Genomic DNA, 26,413 nt, shown 5'->3' with positions numbered 1-26,413 from the left:
AATCAAAAACATTATTTCAATTTAACAATTGTATTAGGCTAATTAAACAGAGGCCTATTGTTTTATGGTACAGGTGATAGGAAGGCTGAATAAAACCTGTTCTGCTACCTCATGTATAAACTTGATAAATACGTTGCCATCCATAAATCTCCTTCAATCAACACATCCTATGGGTCTCCAGTCAAATATAGAGGGGGGGAGCTGTTCTCCTTCAAGGCAGCACATAGCAATAATCTCCCTCAACCTTTTTAACATTAATGTACATTCATAAATGTAAACTGGCCCATCTCCTCAAAAAAAAAAAAAAAAAGGAAAGAAAAAAATCGTTGACAAAGACCCATAGTTACTAGTAAATCTAAGCAAAATCAGTGAAACCATTTTTTAGATGTGTGACAAAAGCCAGCATTCCGTTGTACACAATTAACTTTCCTGTTATTTTTTGTGAGTGTCTCCTTTAAAAAACCAAGAGCCATCATACAGGAAAGTTCTTTATACATACTCCCAACTTTTCTCCCTTCATGCAGAGCTTGGCTGCTAATCCTAGCAGAGAAAAGAACTGGGCTCAAAATTTGCACTCATTCCTTTTCTCTATTGTTAAAAAAAAAAAAAGAAAAAAAGTGACCCTGTAAATTTACTCAAGCTGTTTAAATATGGAGGAAGTGGAATAACTTCAGCCAGCCTCTGTGGCAAAGCGAGTGCAATCAGGAAAAGTGTTTCAGTGACACTGCAACTTCGCCACTTTAACTTCACAATGTGAGATTAAAAAAAAAAAATGTACTTCAATCACCCAGCAGAGGTCTGATCAATTTGACATTGACTATAGAAAACTAAACTCGCAGTGAAGACAAGCACGATGTGCTGAAAAATTATTTCTGTTTGGTTCACTGTTACGTCATCTTTTCTTTCTATTGCTTTTGGTATAAAGAAATCAATAAAGTGTTAAACGAAATTAAAACAAAAGCCACTCAAATGTTTATTTCTTCAGTCACTGCCAAATGATTTAATTCCAAAAGCTCTTTTCATACCATAAAAGTTGTGGTTGCACTTGTTTTTTTTCCTCCCTCAAGATCAGATTTGTCAATCAGGAAAAAACAAACAAACAAAAACTGTTTCAGGATGAAATTGAAATTTTTTTGCACTCACTGTTATTTCACAAACGACAGAGGTTTGACAATTCCCAACATTTCTGTAGGTATTTTAATCACCTTAGGCTTTTAAAATAAACTTGATGATGTCTAATGTTTTAAAACCATATTGTAAATGTATTGGCAATTTACAAAGCTGAAATATTAAATTAGACAACTGAAGTGATATCTTACATTTTGCCATGGAAAAATAAATCTTTTTGTCCAAAAATTACTCTCAGATATTCTTATGCAGACTAGCCAGTCCATGTCCAAGGGATTACTCTGCTTTGAAACAGAGATACATATATCCAAAGAATAACCCCCTGGAACAAATTAAAATTAAATTTGCCAGTAGTTTCTACTTCAGTAATTTCTGAACGTAACTGTGTAAAAATATATTGGTGCTAATTTGACGTTAATAAATTAAGACCATTAGAGACAGTCTTTCATTGTTGGCCTTCAACAATTGTCAATGACACTATTTTCTGTTTGCATTTCCTCAAGCGTGTTAATGTATCTTTGTTTAGGCTCGCAAGTCGAATGGTCAATGTAAACACAGTCAATGAAACATCAGGACTGGAAAACAAGTATACTGAGAAAGCCTATGGAAAGACCATTTGGTCTGTTGCCAAGTATGCAATGAGGCTACAGCACTGAAAGGCTACTTTAAAATTTCTTTATATGATGAATAAATTACTCTTTTAAAAATTCTCAAAATTCTTTGTTTTGCATACAAAGTCCATCAAGGACGAAGGTAGTCTGCAAGTTGAACCTAGTGCAATGTGGGTTATAGTCTTTGTTTGCAGTCTTAACTGGGGATTGTACCTTAGCTACCATAGTTCAAGCGTAAAAATACTTTGTCTGTAATGCTATATACTGTTGCCAGTGACCCTCTAAATCCTTGAACCAACTGTGTCTTCTGGTGTCACAGAAGATAATGCCAATTTATTGCAATGTGTGGCTTTTTTAACTGATTAAAATTAAGCTGTAAACACGTGACAATGGAATTAGCACATTTAGAGAGTCTGTTTTCCCACATCCCATTTTGCGCTAGTGCGGCTGGTCCCTGCAACTCTACGCGGGTGCAATTTTAATGACTTTGCTGGGTTTTGATGTTCTTATGAAAAAAGCACTGCTTGGTGTTTGTGGAGAAGGTAGATATGGGGGCTGAAGAGCTGTGATTGCGAACATGGTGACATCGTTTCTGTTTTCCGATAGGATCGGTGTCATTTTCCTCTCAGCGATAAGACACCTCCACTGACAGTGCCCGATTAGGGAAAATTTTATTATAAAATTCACTTTTATCGAATGAGGATAGAGTGATAAACAGTGCAGCCTCAGGGAAGGAATAGGAACAGATTCCCCCCCTTTTCAAATTCCACCTTTTCCCTCTTCTCTCTTTCTCTCCCTTAAAAAGATTATTGTGTTTTAGTTATTATTAATGGTACAAAAGAGCTCCCTACAACATGTGATTGCTATGATAAAACTATCTGAATCAAGAGACACTTAGATGTTGTTATAAAAGAAAATCTATTTTATATAGTCACATATACGTGTGCACACATACACACAAACACACAAAGATAAAACTGCTTTCTGAATCCTCCATTTCTGGAAGTTATCTAGTACTTGTCACTTAAGAAAATATAACATCCTCAAAGAAATCAAGTTGAGGTAATATTTACTGAATTATCCTAAATATACATTTCATACTTGTCTTCAGAAATAAATATTTGCAAAACAGAATTGCAAGTTAAACATAAAGAAACAGAAGATCATGGCCCTCTAATTTCTTGAACAAATACTAATGCCTCAAGGAAGAATATGAAAAAATATGGATTGTTTTTAAATAATAAAACATCATTGCTTTTGAATTCTGGTAGTTTAATGATGATACTTTAAACCTCCAGTGTCATAAGTTATGTCTGTTTACTCCTGATAAACTAACTGTAACTCAGGAATATTCTGTATGACAACTACTTGAAAGGTCATTTGAGAAGCAGAAAAATAAGCATCTGACATTATTTATTTAAAAAAAATTTTTTTTTCCCTGACGGAAAGTTCATTAAGTGACTCAGAATACTCCTTCTACCTTTATGAAGTAAAAAAGTAGTGTCTCTGAGGCTAAGGACGTCCAGTGGCATTGGTAAATTCTGGTACCTCATAAAGAGAGCCTGATGATAGATTTTTTTAATTTGTGGGGGGCTGGGTGGAACACTGATGATAAAAGCAACTCAGAAAACTATCTCTTTATTGATGGAAAATATTTCTGAGGGGGAAATAAGAGCCAGCAGTCTTTAGTTTATAATACTCTTACATGTATTTCTAAGGTATCCCTGAATTCTCTCTTTAAAGACTTTTTTTTGGAGGATCCTTTTTCAAATGCTGATTCTAAGCATGATCTATTTCAGTGTGCAATTTCCAATGTTATTCAAATAGCATTTTTTAGTTATCAGTGATCAGAGAATCATGCCAAAATATCTTATTCTCTTTTGAGTTAAGCTTCTAAATAAAAAAATTAATTTTCTGAAATCATTGCTATGAACTGAAGATGCCTACAGTTTAATGTGGAATAATTTAAGTATTTTATGTATCCTTATAAGCAGCAAAAGAAAAATGGTTACATGCTTTACCCATTGTATAATAAAGAGGAAAACTGAGGTTTACACAATTCAAAGCTACTAAAGCAAATGCCCTTTAGTTCAACCATTTCTTCCCAAGCTCCTCGTTTTAGGATTTCAGTGAGACAAACATTATACCCGAATTCATGATAAGGCAATATTATCATACTGCAACCTAATTTTCACCATTAATTTTATAGCCTAAAAACAGTTACTGAAGTAAACTTATGAAATTATACTTGGTAAATAGTGGAGAAAAACAAAGCTCAACACTAAAGTATACAGTAAGTTAAAAAGTGAATCCATACTCATTATTAGCTTAAAATCTTTAACACCGAATGCTTATTAATGAGTATACTGCTGCACGGTGGACTAGCTTAAGTAGAGTAAACTTTTCTTAATTATCGCTTTGCTGAGAAAATGTAATATTATTAAAGAAAACCACACATACACACAATGGTATTTTTGAGAGAACTACTTGAATATATAAAGAATTTCAACACAGTGAGAGATAAAGCCAAATCCTTAAATGTCACAAAGCCACAATACATCTCCTTAAAAGTGGTCTGGGAAATAGCTATAATTATTGTAATGCTAAAGGTTAGTGGGAAACTTTCAGAAATAAGTACTTTGCTTTGTATTAAAAGAACAGAGCTGCCCATTTCTTTCAATCAGGCCACAAAATGTCCCTCAGGAAGCTTATATTCTTCTGGAGAAGACAGGTAAAAAACAAGTTATGGATCATCCTTATAAGTTAGGGTCAGTGGTATGAGGGAGGGGCCTGATACGATAGGAAAGGAAATCTTTAAATGGAGCTGTCAAAGAGTCTTCTCTGAAACAGTGACAGTAAGCTACAAACCTAAGCAATGAGAAAGTGCTTACCTAAGTTGCTCACACAAGATACACATATCCAATATGTGAACGCATCGATACATACATATATATATATATATTTTTTGTGGTACGTGGGCCTCTCACCGTCGTGGCCTCTCCCGTTGTGGAGCACAGGCTCCGGACGCGCAGGCCCAGCGGCCATGGCTCACGGGCCCAGCCGCTCCGCGGCATGCGGGATCCTCCTGGACTGGGGCACAAACCCGTGTCCCCTGCATCGGCAGGCGGACCCTCAACCACTGTGCCACCAGGGAAGCCCTATTTTTTAAAAGATATTTCTGGAAAGTTGCATGGTAACTTTTTCTTAGGGAAAAAAAAAACAGCGAGTATTCCAGAGACCTTATTAATATTAAAATAAATCCAGTAATAAAATGTCTTACTGGAAAATATCCTGAGTAGAAAGTCTGTATATATTAAAGTACACCTATTTCTAAGCATCACTGACCTTGATCTTTCTAACAACTAAGAAGGTACTTCTAGATCATACAATCTTTGGAATACAGTCATCACCGCAATTACCCCTATCTGGGTCAGTATAGAACCAGTGACAAAACAGTTTTTTCTATCTCACATGTCCTAAAAGCTGGACATACCTTTCTCGGTACCTGTGAGCACGTTCACGCCCATGTGCACGGTATTCACACCTACTTATCACTGTGTGTGCTCCATCTAATCAGCACTATATAAAATGAAATACCTTTTCCATTTCAGATACTATTACTAGTCCTGTCTTCATCTCCTAAAATCTTTGTTTTTCTCAAAGGACGCCTAATAATAAAGGTACCCAAGTCTGGGGAGCAAGAATGCCTTTCTGTTCTGTGACAAGCAACATCTAGAATGGCTGTGGGTCTGTGTGTACAGAATTCACATTTTATTGAAATAAGCACTGGTCTTTCATAAGAGGTCCGCCTGACTGGTCAATGGGAAATGGATGGAGTGATGAGAAGAATAGCTGATGAAGAGATAATCCACGGTGGCAAGGTGGCCGCACAGGATTGCAGCACTGGGGGGTGCGTGTAGGGTGAGGGAAGAAGAGGACGGCCTTCTTTCTGTTGTTTCATTTGAAGTACGAAGGGGGCCTGCAGTGAGCAAACTTCAGATGTGAAGAACAAAAGGCCAGGTTTTCCCCCTACACCATCACTCTACCTTTTTCTCAACACTGACTAGATGATGAGGTCTCAAGTTGAAGCCCTACTGAATTCCATTTTGACAGCCTGTATTTGTTAATCAGGTTTATCTTCCAGGTATATAAAGCAAGGATTGTGTATAAAAGAATTAAATGGAGCAATGCTACCAATCTGTGCTTGGGGAACATTTAAAAGCATTTCTTTCTATACAACTGAATAAAGGTACATCGTTATAATCATATATGTCATATGTTTATCCAAAATATTAAATCCTCTAAAAAAATAAAAACTTGTGGTTGATAAACATTAATTCCGTTTAGGTCAATTTAAACATTTTTCTCCTGGAGATTGGGATTGACACATATACACTAATATGTATAAAATAGATTAATAAGAACCCGCCGTATAGCACAGGGAACGCCACTTCGCTGTACAGTAGAAACTAACACAACATTGTAAAACAACCATACCTCAATAAAAAAAATAATAAAGCTAAGAGAAAAGAAAAAAAAATAAACAAACATTTTTCTCCTATTCCTCTAAATGAATAATTTGGAGAGGAAGGTAGTTCCTAAGCTGATGGTGGATCTGAGGTTGCCAGTTACAGGAGCACTTAAGCGCCCATTGGCACAGCAAGATTCAAAGCCCTGGTAGGCTTCAAAGAGACATTTTTTTTTTTCTTCTAGAACTCTTTGCTTTCTAGTAAAGCTGCAACCACAATGTTCTCTCTCTTAATGCCACCATAAAAAATCAAAACACTTTAAAACAAATTGATGTACTCTTTAATACAGTCATCACATCATCACAGGACCCTTGCACCCTGCATGGCGACAACCGTGGGGATGCATACCACACATCTCTCTCTTTGTTGCCTGCTTCAATGCTTAAAGAAAAATTGAGAGAGTGTGTGTCTCTCAATTGAGATATGGGCACCTTTGATTGACAAGACCTAATCAGCTTATCTCCACACTAATAAAGTTGGGGCCTGTGGAGCTGGTATATGCCCAGCACTGAGTGAACTTTTCCTAGCCAAAGCCTCACGGGCCAGGTCTCAGTCTCTCCTTCTCGAAACTGGTTCAGATCACTTCTTAATGGGCTATTTTCGTCTTGATAAACCTCCAAAGTCTTCATTCATGATGGCATTAGAGTCAATTTAGCTGGATGAATTGTCTAAAGTAATGGTTACATGATAAGTCTATGATAAGTATTTTTGTGCATTGCATCAATAAGCTATCTTTTTCAAGCTCCCTGTATAAAGTAAAAAGTAACTTCTTCTGAATTACTATTTTTTCTTTTAGGCTATTATTTACTAAAAGGGATGGCTTTCTTTCTTTCTTTTTTTTTTTAATTAAAGGATGACAGGATTTTCTGCACATCAGGTAACAAATACATCTCTTTAATAATTTCTGCTGTATAATACTACTGGATGTTCAATTCCTTGGGATGGAGTCTCAATGCTGACATAGCCGTAATCTGACTACACCATTCTGGCACCTTGTGACACTAATTTGTTCGTAACAGACACCCACCAAATGAGCCCTGACTGATTGGTGGGAAAGAAGAATATAAGGCCAGGAAACACATATGAACTGAGTTTGCGGGAGGGGGGGGCATACACGTATGCGCGTGCACACACATACACACACATTTTCTTCTTCAAGTTTACTTGTAGGAGGCCCTTTCAAACCAATCTCTACATAATTCAAGAACAATGTCATTGTTCTTATCTGTTTGTAATTACTATGTAAAGGACAAACTCAGGAACTAAGGTGTAAATAAAGCTACTAAAGGGCCAACTATACAATTATACAATGGAGACCTGGAATAGAAGTCCCTCCTTTACATGTGCCAAGGCGAAGGTAAAATACACAAGTGGACAGTTTGATCTTACCTTTCATAAGTAGTTATCTAAAGAGTGAAATGGGTTCAATGGATAAAGCAAGCTTTAGAGAAGGAACTCCAGTAGCAGAGAGACTTTTTGAAATGATAATTTTCCAAGTATGAAAAAATATATATTTATGTATTCTTGTACCTCTCGCCGATAATGGTCGTTAAAACCATTCAGTAATGCTGCTTTCAAGCTGCAATATACCTTAAGTATTATAATCACCTGTATAAAATGAGACAATTTTAAACATTCCAAAATGAGGTTTTCTACAGATTATAGGAAAGCTTGAGCTATTTTTCATTCAGATTGTAGTCTTCATGCTGTAATTGCTTTATACAAAATCCACTGCAGCCTTATCACTCAATATTATCTTCACTGCTGAACATCGGAAGATAATTTTGCAATAAAATTTAATTTGCAGAGCTTATTTTCCACTAATCTCCTAGCAGAGGAAACAATGAAACGGCCAAGGTACACACTCCATGTTACGACCCTAATGGTGTTTTTTATTTCTAGAATATAAGACCCCAAACATATCAATTTTATCATATTGAAATGTTGGCATATTTTAATTGTCATAACTTTATATCCTAGAAAAGCAAGTAAACCTATTAGGAACATGTATGAAAATAAGCCTCTTTAAGTGATAAAGTTCCCCTCGGGAAAGCTTTTTTTTTTCCATTAGAAAGGAAATACTTAATATAAAAATATGGGGGTAGTAAAGGTATTTTATTCCAAATGATTAATATACCAGTAGTGGTCAACAATATTTGAGATTTTTAAATAAAAAATGAAACCAAGTAGCAATATATAGGAACTAGACATCAAGATACAGTTTTCTGTATAAAATGACAGTCAAGTTTGTCACATCTAAGGCTCATTCCAGCTCTAAAGTTTAAAATTTTAAATGTACAGATGCCACATAAACTTTGGAAGAGTAAATTCATAGTAGAAGGTCTATTTCTACAGGTCACTTAGGCTTTATTTATCATTTATGTCCTAGAAAGCATTCATCTCTTGAAAAAAAGAGAGCTTTTTATTTATTTTTTAATATTGAGGACTCCATAACAATGAACTAATATCGCAAATTGGGGTAAGATATAAGCCAATCTTGTTGCTCAAAAATGAAACAGCTTCATTTTTGCAATGGTGCAAAATACTGAAAGAATCCTCATTAAAATTCAAATTTTTCACCAAAATGGTTACATATTTTTAAAAAAGGACTAATGACCATTAATGGGTTGAGAAATTAGTGCTTTAGGCCTGGACTAAATGAGACTACCACTTCCTAAACCACATTTAGATCATTCTACCTCTTTTTAAAGTTATATCATAACAAGGCCAAAGTGATACTGAATCATTTATGAGGTTTTTAGAGTTGAAATATCAGAGTCATACATGTGCAGAAGTATTGTTCTGACATTTGAATTTCAGCAATAGGCAATTCTGAGACATTTCAAGTTATGCAAAGCTTGACATTTCCATGTTAATATACAAAACAATGATGATGTAAAAAGCCACTTCTCTACCAATACTTAAAACTTAAACACTTAATAAAACTTCAGAAGCACAGGCCTCTAAAATTCAAACCCACACAAGTCCTTACTTAAAAGCTTTCAATGTTTATCCACATAAAAAGTACATGCTGAACATGCATCTGCACTGATCTTTTTCATTTATACATGGAAAGGCAAAAAACATTATTAATTAATTGCTTTTCAGACCACTTATTTCCAATTTAACTTTCTTTTCCTTTCTCATATATACATGTCAGAATATTCTTGCCATGAGCTATAGATTATTTAAAATTGTTTCTCAAATGTTAAAAACCACAGTAAATAAAATACAATTAAGTATACTTCACTTTCCGGAACAGCATGAATCTCAGCCAGTTGTAATTTTACCAAAAACTAAAATGAACCACTAAAAAACTAAAAAAAAAACCACCTAAAACGACAACCATGTCCGGTGATTATCTCCTTAAACACCAAAACTGAAATATTTTGACATGATGATCTCTTGGCAGAAACAGTAAAGACATTTTTTATTTAAAAAGGTTGAAATAAGTAGGGTAATAATGAAGAACAAAATGTATAACATTTTCAAGCTGCAAATCAACAAGCGGGTATTGACTTTTCTTTGAGGTCAATAACAGCTCTTATTGATCTAAAAAGTTAATACCTACTAAGGTCAATATAAGATCTCAAGGGTCAACAAATCTGGATTCGAACTTCCACTTCCTTTCACATATTAATATTGCTGAAATGGGTACAATTGTGTTTGGAGAAATCAAGAAATCATCGTCAGGACGCCAGAATAATCCTAAGAAATAGACTAAGGAAGTTAAAAACATATATGTAGAGTTTTAAAAGTCTGTTACTATAGAATTTTCAGAGACAGTGACCTTTAGATATAAATCCTAGTATTACACAATTTGGGCAGTTAAATAAGGAGAAACAAAAATAACTGAAAATTGTTTTTACAAGTGTTTTGCCTCTTCATGCTATTGACGTATGGAATCTCTCACTCTCTGTAAACATATATATTTGAGAAACTATGATGTGAAGCAATTTTTCAAGAATAGATTTTAGGCACTTTTAAATACAGAGAAAAAAATTGTTTCAATTGTAAAATTAAACAGTAACATTTTAGGAACTTTGGAAGAGAAGAAAAATAGGAACCATTTCTATTATCATGATGCACCCTGTTGTGTTTTTTTTAGACTGCAAAATTAAAAAAATATATTGACTATTGTTCTAATAAGTAAAATGGTCTACGCACTCTTACACATCTTAAAGATGGCACATGGGGGTGAATCACATGGACACTGGGACCATGTCCCCATATATATCACATATTTCTTGGAGTCATAACATTGATTTATTAGCCTGATCCTTTCAATAGCCAAATAAAAGTTCATCTTGTTCTTTTCAGAATTACTAGAAGTACCGAGGGAAGGAGAGGAAAGAAAGAGGAAACAAACTTTCCTAAAGCATTTACCAGTGCCAAAACCTAAGCAAGATGCTCTAGATATACACAGGTCCTGTTAGTTACTGGAAAGGCCAAATTATTGACAGTGGTAATATAAAAGTTAGAAAGGAGAGGCCAGGTCTGCAGCAATGACAATATTATACTATGGTTGGTCAATAAATATGAAGACCACTGTGACTGCAACGTACTTAAAAAAAAAAACACCTTATTTTAGAACAGTTTTAAATTTACAGAAAATTTATGATATACAGAGCTCCTGTATACTTAATATCCAGTTTCCCCCATAATTAACATCTTATGTTACTGTGGTACATTTGTCATAGCTAATGAACCAATACTGATAATTATTATTTACTAAAGTCCATACTTGTTTCATATTTTCCTTAGTTTTTGTCTAACGCCCTTAGGCATTTTGTCTAATGTTTCAGGATCCCATCTAGGATACCACATTACGTTTAGTCACCCTGCCTCCTTAGGTTTCTCTTGGTTGTGACAGTTTGCAATGTTCTTTAAGCACATACTTTAGAAATGAGATAAATAAATTTGCTGACTTGTATCTATTGTCAACACTTAGATGAAAACACATGCAGCAGAATTATCTTTTGTTACAGATCTAAGGAGTATAAATTTGAGAAGTGAACAGAGATAAATGCCTGGTAGAAAAGAAAGCAAATGATATTGACTCTTCAATGTGCCCATACAAATAAGAGAGAAAGTTTCATTTGTCACAAATTCTACAAGATTATAACCACTGACCTGACCCATAAGCCAGCTACTCTTCCATCTCATCCCATTACACTGTTACAAGCCAGGGTTTTAATTGATTATGAGGCAGTGAAGTGGACAAGAACAAATAGTATGGCAGAGGAGGAAAAACTACCCATGTATATTTGTTCTTTCTCTTCTCTACTATAAAGTTGTGAGGAGAAAGCGGTTGTCCAGTTGGAACTACATTTCCCAGCCCCCCTTGCACTTGGTGGCACCATTCTACTAGTTCTTGCCAGTGGAATCAAGCATCAAGATGTGTCACTTGCTGTCAATGGAGCTTTAAAATCGGGTGTGCCTTCTCCATTCTCTCTTTGCCTTGGGCACTGGCAAAATGTAGAGGCCTCCAAAGCCGGGTGTTGGGCAGAGCCGCCAGGTGGGAGAGACCTGGAATTCTGACTCACCACGTGGAAGCCCATCTGCTCATAAGCAGCAATTGCACTGGACTATTCCCAGAGTGAGAAATAAACGTCACCGCATCAAGCCACTGGGGAATTTGAGGTTTATTTGTCATAGCAGCTAGTGTTATTATGAAAAGTAGCATAATAATGGAAACTAACCTTTATTGAGCACCTATGATAGACAACATGCGTTGAGTGTGTTTACAGTTTACTTCGTGTAAGTCTCACAACAACCTCCACAGAGAAGACCGGCAAACATTTTTATATATTAGGAAATGAAGACATGGAAAGGCGAAGGAACTTGCCCAAGGTTTCCCAGTTATTAAGTGGCAGAACAAGATGTGAAGCTGGGGTCTGTCTAGTTACAAAGCTCCAGGAACATTCCATTTTGCGTCACTGCAGGTGAAAGATAGGTGATCCAACTTGGCACTGGATTAAAAAAATAATTACTATGCATTTTACACATGTAACTTTTTTTTGGAATCCTCAAAGGACAGCAAAAATTATACATGTGTTCTTCCTACTTTTTATGTGGTAGACACGAAGTCCCAATTTACAACGGGTGGGTGTGAGATGATTATTTCACTCAAATTTCTTAGCATTTTCCAGATCAAGACAACATTATACCAAAATGTCAAAGAGAAAGATCCACTCCACCTTTGTAGCCTGCTGATAATCTTACAGTGTTTAATTTGAGCAGAGTCCAGCAACTCATGGAGGGCACGAAAGAACTGCTGCACCACAAGGTTTACAGTTAACAAAGGAGAGAACAGAAAGACTGACTTGTTTGCACAACAGTGTGAATTTAAAGAACTATATGGGGTGTGCATCCTACACGAAATCCAAGTAGGAAGAAAAATAAAGCACGGTACCTTGTACACAGCAATAAAAATGAGGGGATTCATTACAGTAAGAAAATTCACAGCTGGCAGGCAGCATCAGTGAGGCAATAAGATATGTGGTCCATCTTCTTCATGCTTACCTTTTAGAGTCATAATGTTTGGGGGAAAAAAAAAAGGTCTCCTTTTTTATATTAACAAAGTCACTGCAGTCAATCTCTTTAACTCACCTATGTGAAAAATTTGGATGACACTGTAAAAGTCCTATGCTAACACCGGTGAGAAAAATTGGTGAATCTTTTAAATTTGTGTATCCCTCTTATAATAGAGTTTTGTTTGTTTAAGTAACATGTTCTAATCATCAACAGGTTTTCATAGAGCATCGAACATCAGAGATAATTCACAGATATGCTAATGAGGAAGAGGGAAACATTAAATCAAATAAAACTTAATAGCCATTCTAGTTGGTGAAAATTGATGGCATTTGGGGTAGTATTCAGGAGATCAGTCTACTTAATCTGAACACACAATCTCCATTTTGGATAAGCTAATGTATTGATTGAAACAATGAAGTAATAGATGTAAAAAGATGTACTAAAAGTAGTTGAAAAATTTCAAAGCAGATTATATAATATTATTCCTAATATTAGCATTATTATTTACAGCACATAACGCAAGGCTGAAAATTACCAAAGACTATAAAGCATTAAAAGTCTCTATAATGTATTATGTAAAATACTCACACATTGACTATTAAAATGGATAGGTGAGTTAGAAAGGTTATTCTGAAATAATAAGTTTGAGGGAAAATGTTTTTAAAATAAATGTTATCACTTTCAAGTATACTTAATAACTAAGATGAATGTTAGATACACCATAGACACACTCTAGAAATTCTCGTAAGCTACATACTTGCCCCAATGGTTTACCCACTTTGCTCATGGTTTACCCACTTCCCTAGCTCACCCTTTATTTATTCCATAAGGCTCATCTATTCTGAGTCTTTCCCTGACACTGTGAAATAGACTTAATTACTTCCTCCACCCTGCTTCAAAAACACTAATTATATTCATCATGGGGATTTATAGCTATGTATTTCCCAAACAGATATTTTGCCAAGATATCCCAGCTTATCAAAGGAACTTTATATTCTAAGTGCCTAGAAAGGGGCCAGGGTCTGTTCCTTCCTAAATTACATAAAATCTATTTTCCTTTTCAGGTGGGTTGATTATCTCCCCTACCTGACTCCCAAATGCAAACCTTGCTAATAATATTCTTGTAAGGCAATATTTTTCTTGTTATTCCAGAGATTGACTTAGCCCAATCCAGATCTAATGGACCCTAACTAATTTCTCAGGGCCCAAAAATTGTTTTTGGAATAAATGTTAAGGTTCCACTGTGCTCTGTTCAAGTGCCAAGTGTCGCAAATAGCACTGAAAATGGGAATAAAAACAATTATTAAGGTCAACTTAGAAGGTGTATTGTAGGGCTTCCCTGGTGGCGCAGTGGTTGAGAATCTGCCTGCTAATGCAGGGGACACGGGTTGGAGCCCTGGTCTGGGAGGATCCCACATGCCGCGGAGCAACTGGGTCCGTGAGCCACAACTACTGAACCTGCGCGTCTGGAGCCTGTGCTCCACAACAGGAGAGGCCACGATAGTGAGAGGCCCGCACACCGCGATGAAGAGTGGCCCCTGCTTGCCACAACTAGAGAAAGCCCTCGCACAGAAATGAAGACCCAACACAGCAAAAATAAATAAATTAATTAATTAAAAAAAAAAACCTCCTACCCCCAACATCTTCTTTAAAAAAAAAAAAAGTGTATTGTATGTGGACAAAAATAACCTTTTAATGTGGATCAGGACCTTAGGCAATTGACTGTGATGAGATTACCGACATGGAAGATAATGTTAAGACTACCCAACAATATGCTTATTTTTCCTCCAAAAGGGACAGTCTTCAAAAAGCTTTTTTCCTTGTCTGGCTTTAGGGTGGTTTCTTCCTCTCTCTAAATAAACAGATATTTATTTAACTATGACTTAGAATGTACATCTCAAGATGCAAAAGGGCAACACAGTGCCAAACATGAATGATGACCCACGATGACAGTCTCTTTGATAATGACTTTACTTGGAAAAACCTATTCTTCAATAAAAAAATTATTTTTTAATGTTGACTTTGTTCCCTTATGGCAACGTTGGAAAACACTGTAGCCCAACAGGAAATACAGACGAAAACAGAGCACACAAAAAAAGCCATTTTTAAAGCTCATGCCCGTCAAGTTTTCCACTTGGTATAAGTCGTATACAAAATCTTAGTCCAATGTGAACTCATGCTGTGAAAATTCTGTGGCACCCACCTCAGAAAATTCTGTTAAATACATAAACACTGCTGAAAAGAAAAGTTCTGGGCACTAGAAGTCAGACTCAAAGGGAAAATAAACCTGATTAAAAAGAAAATCCCAAGGAAAGTTATATAAGCACAGTGCAATAAGGTCATAAGCTTAACCGTCCTTCACTGTAATATCTGAAAGTAAATTGGCATTTTAGCGACCTGCTTTGGTCGTCTTTCTTTTTCTCAACTCACAGAGATGCAACAGAGTAAGAATGGCTTCACATGTATCTTACGAACCAACTCGCAAAGTGATAGGCATTACGGGGTAGGACACCTTTAAAAATGAGTATAATACTTTTTAATGGATTAAAAATGAACCCTATGAATTCCCTTGGACCACCTAAGGAGAAGGTTCTCCAAATAGGGTTTAAATGACATCCTTTTCTTACCACTGTGGAGCTCACCAATATCTCAGGGAACCTCACAAAGTAAATTTAAGCACAACTTGAAAATACTCTTTAAGAGCTTCACCCTAAATGACAACCTCCTCTGTTCTTTTCAGAGCAGAACCACAGCTTTTTGAGAAGTAAGACTTTGATAGGGTTGTAATTATAAAGTGATAACTACACATTAAAATGATTCTTTTACCACTGGGTAGACTTTTAAAAACTCACGGGACATGGTCAAGTAATTCTTCTCAGCATCTAAAAAAATACCTATTCTAGCAGAGATATCTTTAAGGTTCTGAAAGCATAACCACTTATTCCATCACCCAAAATGATGAATAGAGAAACTTTTTCTAGAGATAACTTTTTCTGTCAGAAAGTTTAACATTTCTAAAGAAAAATCTTTTCTCTAAAATATATATGGCTGGATAAAATAGATGGTTAATATCAACCCAATTGTATAATCCCATGTTCTGTGTAATCCCATTTTCTGTTCCTATATTGTAGAACAACATAAAGTGTTAACTTGTTATTTCTGCACTAGTTTAAACATGGCAGTGCCTTTCTGAATTCCAGTCTGTGCCTAAACAAAATTATTCAGGTTAAAAATCTGAATCAGTGTTTATAGACAGAACATCCTCTACTCAGATGAACCAAGACTAGGGTATCTTGTCTTTCTAGCTCGGCATCTCTGAAGCATCTGACACTCAGCAGAGTTCAATGAAAGCTTGCTGAATAAGTGAAATACAATATTTGCCTTCTTTCATATAATACTGTACCACTCTCACTAATATTACAGAATCAGAGATTTATTCTTCTACCAACTGATAACAGCTCTAAGAGCAAGGAACACACAGTTAATACTTTTGGGGTCTACGTTCCCAGGAGTCTTTATAAATATGACTTGTCAGTAAATGGAGGGGAAAACAACAACAACTTTCTTACATTTCCTGAGATGTTAGCTCAGTTCCAAAGCTAGCTTGTAACTTCAAAAGTAGTTTTAGGCATTATATTTTATTATTGTGCATTGTTTCAACCATTAATCTTTTCTGTAGATGATAAATTAATACATTCAAGGACTTATATTTTTGAATCAAATTATTACATAGTAAACACTCAAAATACTTCTTGAAGAAAAGAATTAGGGGAAAAAGGAGGAAGGGGAAGAAGAGAAGAAAGAAGATTAATTATAATGAGGAGGAAGAGATAGAAGAATAAGAAAATGTCAGTAGACATGGAAGAAACTCCTGAAAAAATAAAGAAAATGACTGACTTTTGGTTTGGTAAAAACATGGTCTCAATAGATACTTCCAAACCTGACTAAAATTTCTAAGTGAGTTCTATAGTGAGTTGATTAAAATAAGAATATTTTATCATGAGCCAAAAGATAGAATATGATACACTTGCAGTATCATACTCCATAATCCCCATAGAGCCCCATGAAAGGCTCAGGTAAACTCCATCAATAGTTCAGCCAAGGCTTTGAGACAATTGAAGATACAGAGGAAGGCACTTCACATCTTAAATGCATTTGTTCAGATTCTTTAAATAAGTTCTGAACATGAAACATTTTGTTTGGTTTTTAAAAATGTAAGCTGATACCACTATTGATTGCTTTTCCTGTATGAACTCTTAAAAAAAGACATAGACACAGTAGAAACAGAAACAGTGGTGTACATAAATTGTCTAATTCTCATAAAAATGCTGTAATTCTAAGATCTGTTTTCCAGAAGAAAAAGAAGTACTCCATATGTTTCTCTGACTATTTGGTCAAATGAACGAAGATTTTGACGAGGTAATCATATAAAGCAAAAATAATCTGAATGCATGTAAAATAGGCCTGTGGAAGGATATTCTTTTGTTTGTTTTTTTTGCGGTACGCGGGCCTCTCACTGTTGTGGCCTCTCCCATTGCGGAGCACAGGCTCCGGATGCTCAGGCTCAACGGCCCTGGCCCAGCCGCTCCGCGGCATGTGGGATCTTCCCAGACCATGGCACGAACCCGTGTCCCCTGCATCGGCAGGCGTACTCTCAACCACTGCGCCACCAGGGAAGCCTGGAAGTATATTCTTAAAATGGGAAGTATCTGCAGCTTAAAATTAGGTAACTATAACATAGTATTGGAATATTGAAATTGAAGTAAAATCCATATTTTTAATTAAAAAAAATACACATCAAAGGGTAAAAACTTCGGTAAAAATGTACAGAACTTCCAGCTATAAGATGAATAAGGCCTGAGGATCTAACGTAAAATATGGTGACTATAGTTGATAACACTGCATTATATAATTGACATTTGCTAAAAGAGTAGAACTTAAATGTTTTCACCAAAGGAAAAAAAAAAAAAAAGATAAACATGTGAGGTGATGAATGTGTTACCTAACTAGATGATGGGACTCCTTACACACACACACACACACACACACACACAGACAAATGAGAGAGAGAGAAAATCTTCATAGAAAGGAAATGGGACTGCCAAGGAAACTCTCAAATAGAAATGGACTAGGGCTTCCCTAGTGGCACAGTGGTCGAGAATCCACCTACCAATGCAGGGGACATGGGTTTGAGCCCTAGTCTGGGAAGATCCCACATGCCGCAGAGCAACTAAGCCCATGCGCCACAACTACTGAGCCTGTGCTCTAGAGCCCATGAGCCACAACTACTGAAGCCCTTGCGCCTAGAGCCTGTGCTCTGCAAGAAGAGAAGCCACTGCAATGAGAAGCCCACGCACTGCAACGAAGAGTAGCCCTCCCTCGCCACAACTAACAAGAAAACCCGTGCGCAGCAACGAAGACCCAACACAGCCAAAAATAATAAATAAATAAATATATTAAAGAAAAAAAAGAAATGGACTAATCTTCTGTATCAATTCTATAACAAATAAGACTTGGGTAGAAAATATTTCTTTTATGAAAATAACTTATAAATAACATTGGTATTATTCTTACTCAGAAAATCTACCTTTGCATTTCCCTAATAAAACAAGATATACAAGAAATTGTGATAAACGTGCTATTTTTAAAAAAGAATGTTAAGTGGTGTTAAATATAGGGGAAAATATATTTTGACAAAAATAAAGTGGTATAATGTAGTCCCTTTAGGCTTACTGGATAGGTTCCTAGCTATTCTTGTTGCCAAGTATTGCCTAACTAAGGTAAGATAAATAATTATTATAGCTCCTAAATAGACAATTCTCAAATCCAATATCACCAATATTAGCAGACACAGCCATATTTATTACCTGTATTTCACAGGGAGTGTAGGTGTTAACAATACAAGCTACCTGCCTGAATATTTGTACACGTGTAGTTATACATATATACACATGTATATGAGATTCAATGAGATGACTTATCCAGTTCAAACAGACACAGACGAAAAACTAACACTGAAAACAGGACTTCTAACTCAACTTCACCATGCACAGGTATCACTGCTGATCTTGTTAAAATGCAGATTCTGATTCAGTAGATCTGAGGAGACCCAAGATGCTGCATTTCTAACAAACTCCCAGGGGACACCAATGCTGCTGGTCCCAAGCCCCACTTTGGGTAGAATGGAACTAACCCATTTCTCTTTAGACTGACACAAAATTAAGCAAAGTGGCAATGTATGTTTATACTCAGAACCTACCTAAAGTGAAGATTTCTAGAGAGGAAAAAAAAAAAACTTTTGTGAGGCAATTTACAAAATCTTTCTATATACATTATTTTATTTATGCCTCTCACAAACTCTAGAAAATAGGTATCATCATCTTTATTCCTCAAATAAAATATTATCATAAACTTGGTCTTAAGTTCAGATTTATAATCACAAGTGTCCATTACCACCAGCCTAATGGACTGGCCATTGTCTGTGTAAAGTCCTACCAGGTACAAGGACTAATAAGTCCCCATTTGTTCTGGGGATATCCTCAAGGAAGAATCTTTGGGATCGCATGCCAATTGTTAAGGAAATTAATGACAAATTTCAAGCTCCCTGCTCCTGAATGACTTTTAATAAGGCTATAATTTCTCCTGCATCTTCACCATCCAATCCTTCCATTCAACTAGTAAAAGGACTAAATCTTGGATTATTATAATATACCTCCTAATATGTCTCCTTGTTCCCATTCCTCTGCCACTCCTCCCCTACAATCCTTGTCCTCTATGATTCAGATCAGGCCACTGGCCTGTTGAAAGCTCTCCAATGGCATCATACCCTACAAGTCAAATTCAGACACCTGGGGCCCCCCCAAATCTCACCCTACGTGGCTCTAACCTAATTGTGTACCACGCCCATTGCTCACTTTGCTTCAGCCATACTGATCTTCTTTTTGTTGCCTGAACACCCCAAACATCTTCTCATTTCAGAGCCCTTGTGCTTGCTTTTTCCTCTTGGAATCATCAGCCTCACGTGTGCTTACGAATGGCATCTTTGTGCAGTTCAAGACTCAGCTTACGAGGCACTTGTCTAGGTCTTTCCTGACTAGCTAACCTAAGATAGATTTCACTAGCTACTCTTTCATACCCTGCTTCATTTTGCCACCATCTGAAATAATCTTGTCCATTTATTTATTAATTAAAAAAATGTCTGTCTCATCCTGCTCCTGGCTCCTTCCTGTTCTGATACATAAGCTACCTGGGAACAGGGACGTTGGCACATGGCACACAGTATTCAATAGTTAGTTTCTGAAGAAAGTATATGAAAAGGAACTTAACAGATGTGAGAACATGACTTATTCTGACTACAACAGGTCACTTTGGTATGTGGTCATCTAGGTATGTGGGGCCCATTCATTTTTCAGCGTGGTTTATTGGTTAAGAGCATGGAATCAGCATGGAACCAGATAGTCTGGTTGTACTATTTCCTAGCTCGATTAATAAGTGTGGGCAAATAACTTAATCTCTCTGTACCTTGGATTGTGGTAAGGACTAAAGAGATGGTAAATACAGAGTGCTGAGAACAGCGTGTGGCCCATATTAAGTGTTCAATAAACACTGTATGATGTCTACATATGTCCAATCGCTAGTCCAGGGTGGGGAACCTGCGGGGCCCTTGGGGAAGGATGGAGCACCTCTTATTCATGGCAGGAAGGCTGGCAGAAGCACAGCACCCAGTTGTAGAGAGATCACTGACCAAATGGGACATCAGAGCTAGGTGGCTTGAAGTGACGACTGAGAGAAAGGGTACAAACCCATAAGGCTTGGATACTCGGGGATGGCAGAAGCAAGGTTGGTAAATGGTGAAGATCACTCTTCAAAGATGTGAGGCTACTGACTGTAGACAAACACTCTCCTGGTTCCAGAGATGTACTGCCAGGTGCACTGGGCCCATTTAGGGTATAGGCTGGGACAGTGGTGAGTATCTTAAACTACCTGTTTACATACTGAAAGAAGAGAGTGAGCCTTGCATTTCTGCCCATGTATAATTTCTCTTTCAGCCTATTTCTTTTATTCATCATACAGTTTCCATTAGTTTTGTGCCTACTGTAATTCTGGGATATTTAATTCAGAGAAAAAAATAATCATAATTTCAGCATTAAGGGCAGATGACCCAAAGTTTTAAATATTAATGCCCTGACCTCAAACAAAATAGGTATCGCCATAGCTAAGAGTCATATCTGACTATTAATAGTAGATGAAAAAAGAAAGAGTCACTTTTTATTCACAGATTCTGGGACAAGAATTTATAAAAATGCTAAACTGGATCATGTCAATGGCTCATACAACCACCAGAGTGTTTGGTCTTTGACGGTCACTCCCAAGGAAGTTTGCTAATGAGTCTGATAATTGTGCCTCTTGATGTCAGTCTCAGAGTGAGATGTCCTAGCATCAGTTCTTTAGTTCTGTATCATATATTCTTCCATCTGTCTCTTCATTTCTAAATGGAGTTGTTCAATTAACTTGTAACCTCATCAGTTTTCTCAAATGGAAAGGAAGCCACGGAAGAAACCTGACTGGTATTAAACTCAATATATATCAAGCTGTAAATGGCGCTTAGAAATAATCATGTGTTGATGCATTTGCTCAGACCAAGTACATTCTGGACATGAGTCCCCCTGTTCAGCAGCTATTCTTAAAGAGACAATAACTGCCAATTTGAAAAAATAACTTTTAAAAATGTCAAAAACGACTCAAGAATTTTAGAAGATGAATTTTATTATTTACTAGGAAGATGCTAGTGGTCAATACGCTTTCTATTCTATTCCACAAATAACTGATTATATATAATAATCAAAATTTCTTTTATGATATTTGCCAATAATGGTCATCAAGAAAAGTCTACAGATTTTTGTCGAAACCTTCTGCCAATAATTTTCAGAGATAACCAATTACGCTGATGAAAACATAAAAATGATGACTTTTCCAGAGCCCTATTTGCTTTCTAAGCCCTTGAATATATATGACCTCATTTTACATTATAACAACCTTATGGGATATATAGAATCCGATGTCAGGTTTCCATTTGGCAAATAAAAGAACATGTACAGAGAGGTTAAGTATTCCTCAAAGTCACACAGCTGACTAATAGCAGGGCCAGAGGATGGGATTGCTGTCTCTTTCTCCAATTCAGTACATCAGACAATAATTCCTATATTTTGTGGCCAAGTAAAATTTCAAGAAACATTTCAAAGGGCCCAAATAGGGTTGTCAATTTTGTTATTTTTCCAGATAAAGAAAAAAATATATATATATAACTTCCACCTACTATTTCTATCATATCATAAAACTATCCTTTCTTTTATGACCCCAAAATAGGAAAAACATCTTAGAAAACGTGTATTTTTTCAAATTAATGACGTTTGCTTTATAAGAAAATTACTATTTTTTACATTTGTCCTCTCATTTTGCTGTGGACTGATGAAAACTCTTGTTGTGGTCTAGAACCAGTTCTTAGACCAATACTTGCAAACCATTTCCCTCTTTTGTGCTGCTTCAAAAGTCATCATAGCTCTTCCACATCTATGCCTTCTTGCATTTCACAGTCTTCAAGAAGAAATCAATAAGTGCTAAAAGTTTTTCCTTTTGAAAGATGCTGTTCCTCTACTGATACTGTAACAAGATTATTACTATCATAAATTTACATCACAAACACAGAGCTGTTGATTGACTGGATATAACTAGGCTGAGTGCTAGCAGGGAAGCAAGAAATGGAGAAGAAGCAACATGGTGCCCGCCACAATTACTTTTTTCCCCCACATTACAGTAAGAAGCAAGGGCAGGAAAAATGCTTTGTGCCTGCCTTCTCATTTCTCCACCCACTTTCAAATTCATCCAAGGAAATGAATCATGATGACTTCTGTCTAGCTGTGTGCCACATCTGTCTTTACCTCCACAAAGCCCACTCTTATTCCTCCTCTTAGACTTGGTTTTACAGTCTGTGAGAAGTTCCCAGGCTTTTATATATGTATTATAAAACATACAAATATCTAATTTTATAAAACTTCAGAGTTAATTTACCATTGTATTCTACTAAAAAGTCCAAGGGAACTGAGGTTGGTTTTGGGGACACTCTTAAATTCGCATTTTCCATGTTGATTGTATTGATAGTTTGACGTTACGTTTTAGTACACACCAAAGGAATAACTATCAAATCATGATCTTATAACCTTGATCAGTGCATGATCTTCCAGAATCTGTGATCCTCTTTGTTGATTTCCTTCAGCTTTGGGAGGGAGCTACATGAATGGTGTTGTGAAAGAGAAAAGGCAGCCCAATCAGCCAAATCAATCCCAAATGATTAATGATTTCTTTTATGAATGGCCAGTGATCAGTGTCATAGCAAGAATATCTCCAACCCAACCCAGTCCCCTGTGGAAAGAGGCTCACCGATGGGATGCTTTGTCAAAGAAGGTTCCCTGATGTTCAACAGGTATAGTGACACATTCCCCAAAATAACACTTCTTAAAAATTCCTTTAACACAAATTTCAATCACAATACTTCTTTTTTCTATGAAAGATAAATGCCTGTATATCATCAAATGACCACACATTAATAATAATACTTATATTTATATAGTGTTTTATGGTGTATAACCTATTTTAACTTATGCTATCATTTCATAGGAATATTCTGCAACAGACAGTATTATTTCCATTCTACTGAAGAAGAAACAGACTAAAAGAAGTTATGTGATTTGCTTAAGGTCACACAGACAAGGGCCAGAACCCAAGGCTGGTCCTTTGACCTCATGTTCAGGGCGCTGCTCGTTATAAACATTCTTTTTAAGGACAGTCACTTCTTAAGGTGAGCCCAAGGAATAAAAGAACAATTGAAAGCTGGCTTTTATTCCAATCAGGGCAGAATGCCAATCTATCAATAACCTCAGAAAGAAGGGCTGCTCATACTATTAAAAAATCTGGGAGGGTTGATGATTTTCTTCAGTTTTCTCACCATTACTATAATGCCAACACCTTTTGTGCTCATTCTATCTGATTTCTTAGAATTCATCACATAAGCCAGCCAATATAGGATAGCCATGAATTCAAGCAAGGGAAACACTGGCCATTCATAAATCATTTGGAATCATTTTCATTATACCTGCTCTTACAAAATAAATATTACTTTTTGTAACACTAAATTAAAAAAAAATCAATGGAAATGTCGTTGACCACATATTTTTGTTGTCCATATACAGGGCAAGAGGCATCCACAAATATATAAAATAGATGATATGTAATCTATACTTTGCAAATAGCTAAATAATAAGAAACTGATAAGTATAAAGGGCTTAATGGATATTTATTTACTAGGTAAAAAAAAACACTCATTGCGTGAAACCTCAATAAAGAAAAAGCATGTCTATTTTAAGTAGACTCGTCCTAGAAGTCAAAATAGGTCTGCGTTTTCTGAAATTAGTAACTAGTGTTAATTCAACCCAAAAGTTTGGACAGTATTAACTAACACATAATAAAATTATCATGACTTTTTTTCCCCCATATCTGATTACAGGCTCTGTTCATGTTTAAAAAATATATATATATGGGATCATTAGGAATCATTTCCAACAGCAGGACAAACAAGCAAGGTAAACTTGGTATTTCTTCTCCTCTGGTTCATATCATTTAGACTGATTAAAATGTTAATTTTTACATACGTGAATAAACGTAAAGGAGCAAACAACTGGAGACAGCACCGTGTGCTAGCAATCATTGCGGGTGGGTAAACTGACAACATGTAACCGCATATTAAGACAAATGTAGAATTTAGACAAAGTATTCCATCTCTTTTCAGATGTATACTTTTAAACCTCAGGAACTGTTTTCAGTAGATGTCATGCCTTTTAACTTGAAAAAAGATAAGCGCAAATAAGCTCCCAATTGTCTCCCCAATATGTAAACCACATCTCGGGCTGCTGTCTCTGCTACTCCTTTGAAGTTTCCCTGAAATGTCATGTGTTGTGAAGACTGCTGTGCATAAGCAAGACAATTTGCTCACTCTCAGAATTCTTACCGGTTTCCACTGCTATTTGGTACCCAGCCTCTAGTCTCCGAGATGACCTTTCCAGCCTCTCTGTGTTATCGAGCAGATGTGCCCTCTGAAAAAGAAAAAGGGAAAAAAATCACACAGTCGTCTACAACGTTCTTTTTTTGCCTTAAAAATAATAATGCCGTCGTATGCCCTAACATTTCAGGGGGTGGGGGGGAGTCACAACCCATTATAGATAATTTTTAGCAAATCTTCCTTTATACAAACCACTACAATGAACAGATTTTTCAGTCAATCGTGTATGGACCATCCACTTTTTTGTTTTATAAGGCAGATTCATGTCGTATGTGGCCACAATGAATCTTACTCCAAAACACTGAGAAAGGTATGAAAACCAGAACCAACTGGATCTTTACTGTTTCAGCAGAAGTAGATTTATGAGATATCTGCATAGATCTATGATCCCTATTTTGTATTTATTTTTTATAAAATTCAATCATTTAAAAAAACTCACTTGTTCCTTTGATTCCTACACATAGTAATTTATAAACAGAAACTTTATTTTTAAGAGAATGCCTCTCAATTTAGATGTACAGCAAGATGCCATATAGAACAACGTATGCTACTAAAACAGAATACTAAACAGCAGTTCTAGTTCTAAGACCACTCGGGGCAACCACTAAGAAACAAGAGACACATGTTTCCCCCATGCACACAGATGTACAAAATTGTGGATTTATTCCCAAATATTCCCAGACATATGGCACTAGGCTGAAAGTGAATTTCTGACACATAGTGTTTTAGACTGTGAACTAAAATGATAATACTTATATATACGCTTTTCTATTACATTTGATGGGGGAAATTAGAGAATTTTCCCCAAATCCTCAGCCTCTAAACTTTCTTTTCTACATTAAGGCTGATTTTCTTTTCTTTTCTTTTTTAAAGCATAATGATCATACACTAGATCATATTCAGGTTTATAAAACATATTAACAAGCTAATCATAGCTGTGAATGGATAAGAATGTGTGCATGCCCATGGGAATGTGTGTGTGTGTGTGTGTGTGTGTGTGTGTGTGTGCGCATATGTGTGTATACATGCATGTATATCTGGATACTTAGAAATATAAGAATATGTGTAACTGTATATTTGCGTGTATGTACATGCACACATGTGTTTGTATAAATTAGTACTTTCCCCTTCAAATCAGTTTTGGTATCTGGTCAAAAAGAAAGAAAAAAATGCAGCCATAACTCCAACTTTGTGTTGTTGACAGATGTCATTTAAAATCGAAGAAATGCTTTCTAATAATAATAAAAAAGGAGGTGCCACACATATTATCTGAGTGGCTGTCGAGCGAAACGATCCACCTTGCTCTAATGAGCCCCCATGGATCTTGGAGATGCAAGCTGTATTGACATGCACACTTAAGCTAATACACCTAGACCAGTGCCTCCAAGCTCTAGCAGCCAGGGATGCTGACAGAATATCTCGCTCCCATCTTCAAAGAAAGGAAGTGATTAGTATGTTATCATTACCATTCAAAACGTGATTTCCTTATTCCCTCC

At 36.2% G+C, this 26,413-nt stretch overlaps 1 protein-coding gene across 22 annotated transcripts in view; it reads right to left on the bottom strand.

Annotated features, from left to right (window-relative positions):
* VTI1A (vesicle transport through interaction with t-SNAREs 1A) overlaps positions 1-26,413 on the bottom strand; it is a 376,929-nt gene that overhangs the window by 268,264 nt on the left and 82,252 nt on the right. For all 22 annotated transcript variants that reach the window (XR_007471299.1, XR_007471300.1, XR_007471302.1 and 19 more), the window contains one exon: positions 24,867-24,951. Coding sequence is in view for 18 of the 22 variants with exons in the window: in XM_033421028.2 (XP_033276919.1) it covers positions 24,867-24,951 (85 nt within the window). In the remaining 4 variants the exon portion in view is untranslated. The remainder of the gene's footprint in view (positions 1-24,866; positions 24,952-26,413) is intronic.

This window comes from Orcinus orca, chromosome 14 (assembly GCF_937001465.1).
Source record: "Orcinus orca chromosome 14, mOrcOrc1.1, whole genome shotgun sequence".
NCBI lineage: Eukaryota > Metazoa > Chordata > Mammalia > Artiodactyla > Delphinidae > Orcinus > Orcinus orca.
This window is presented reverse-complemented; position numbering and strand designations above follow the sequence as displayed.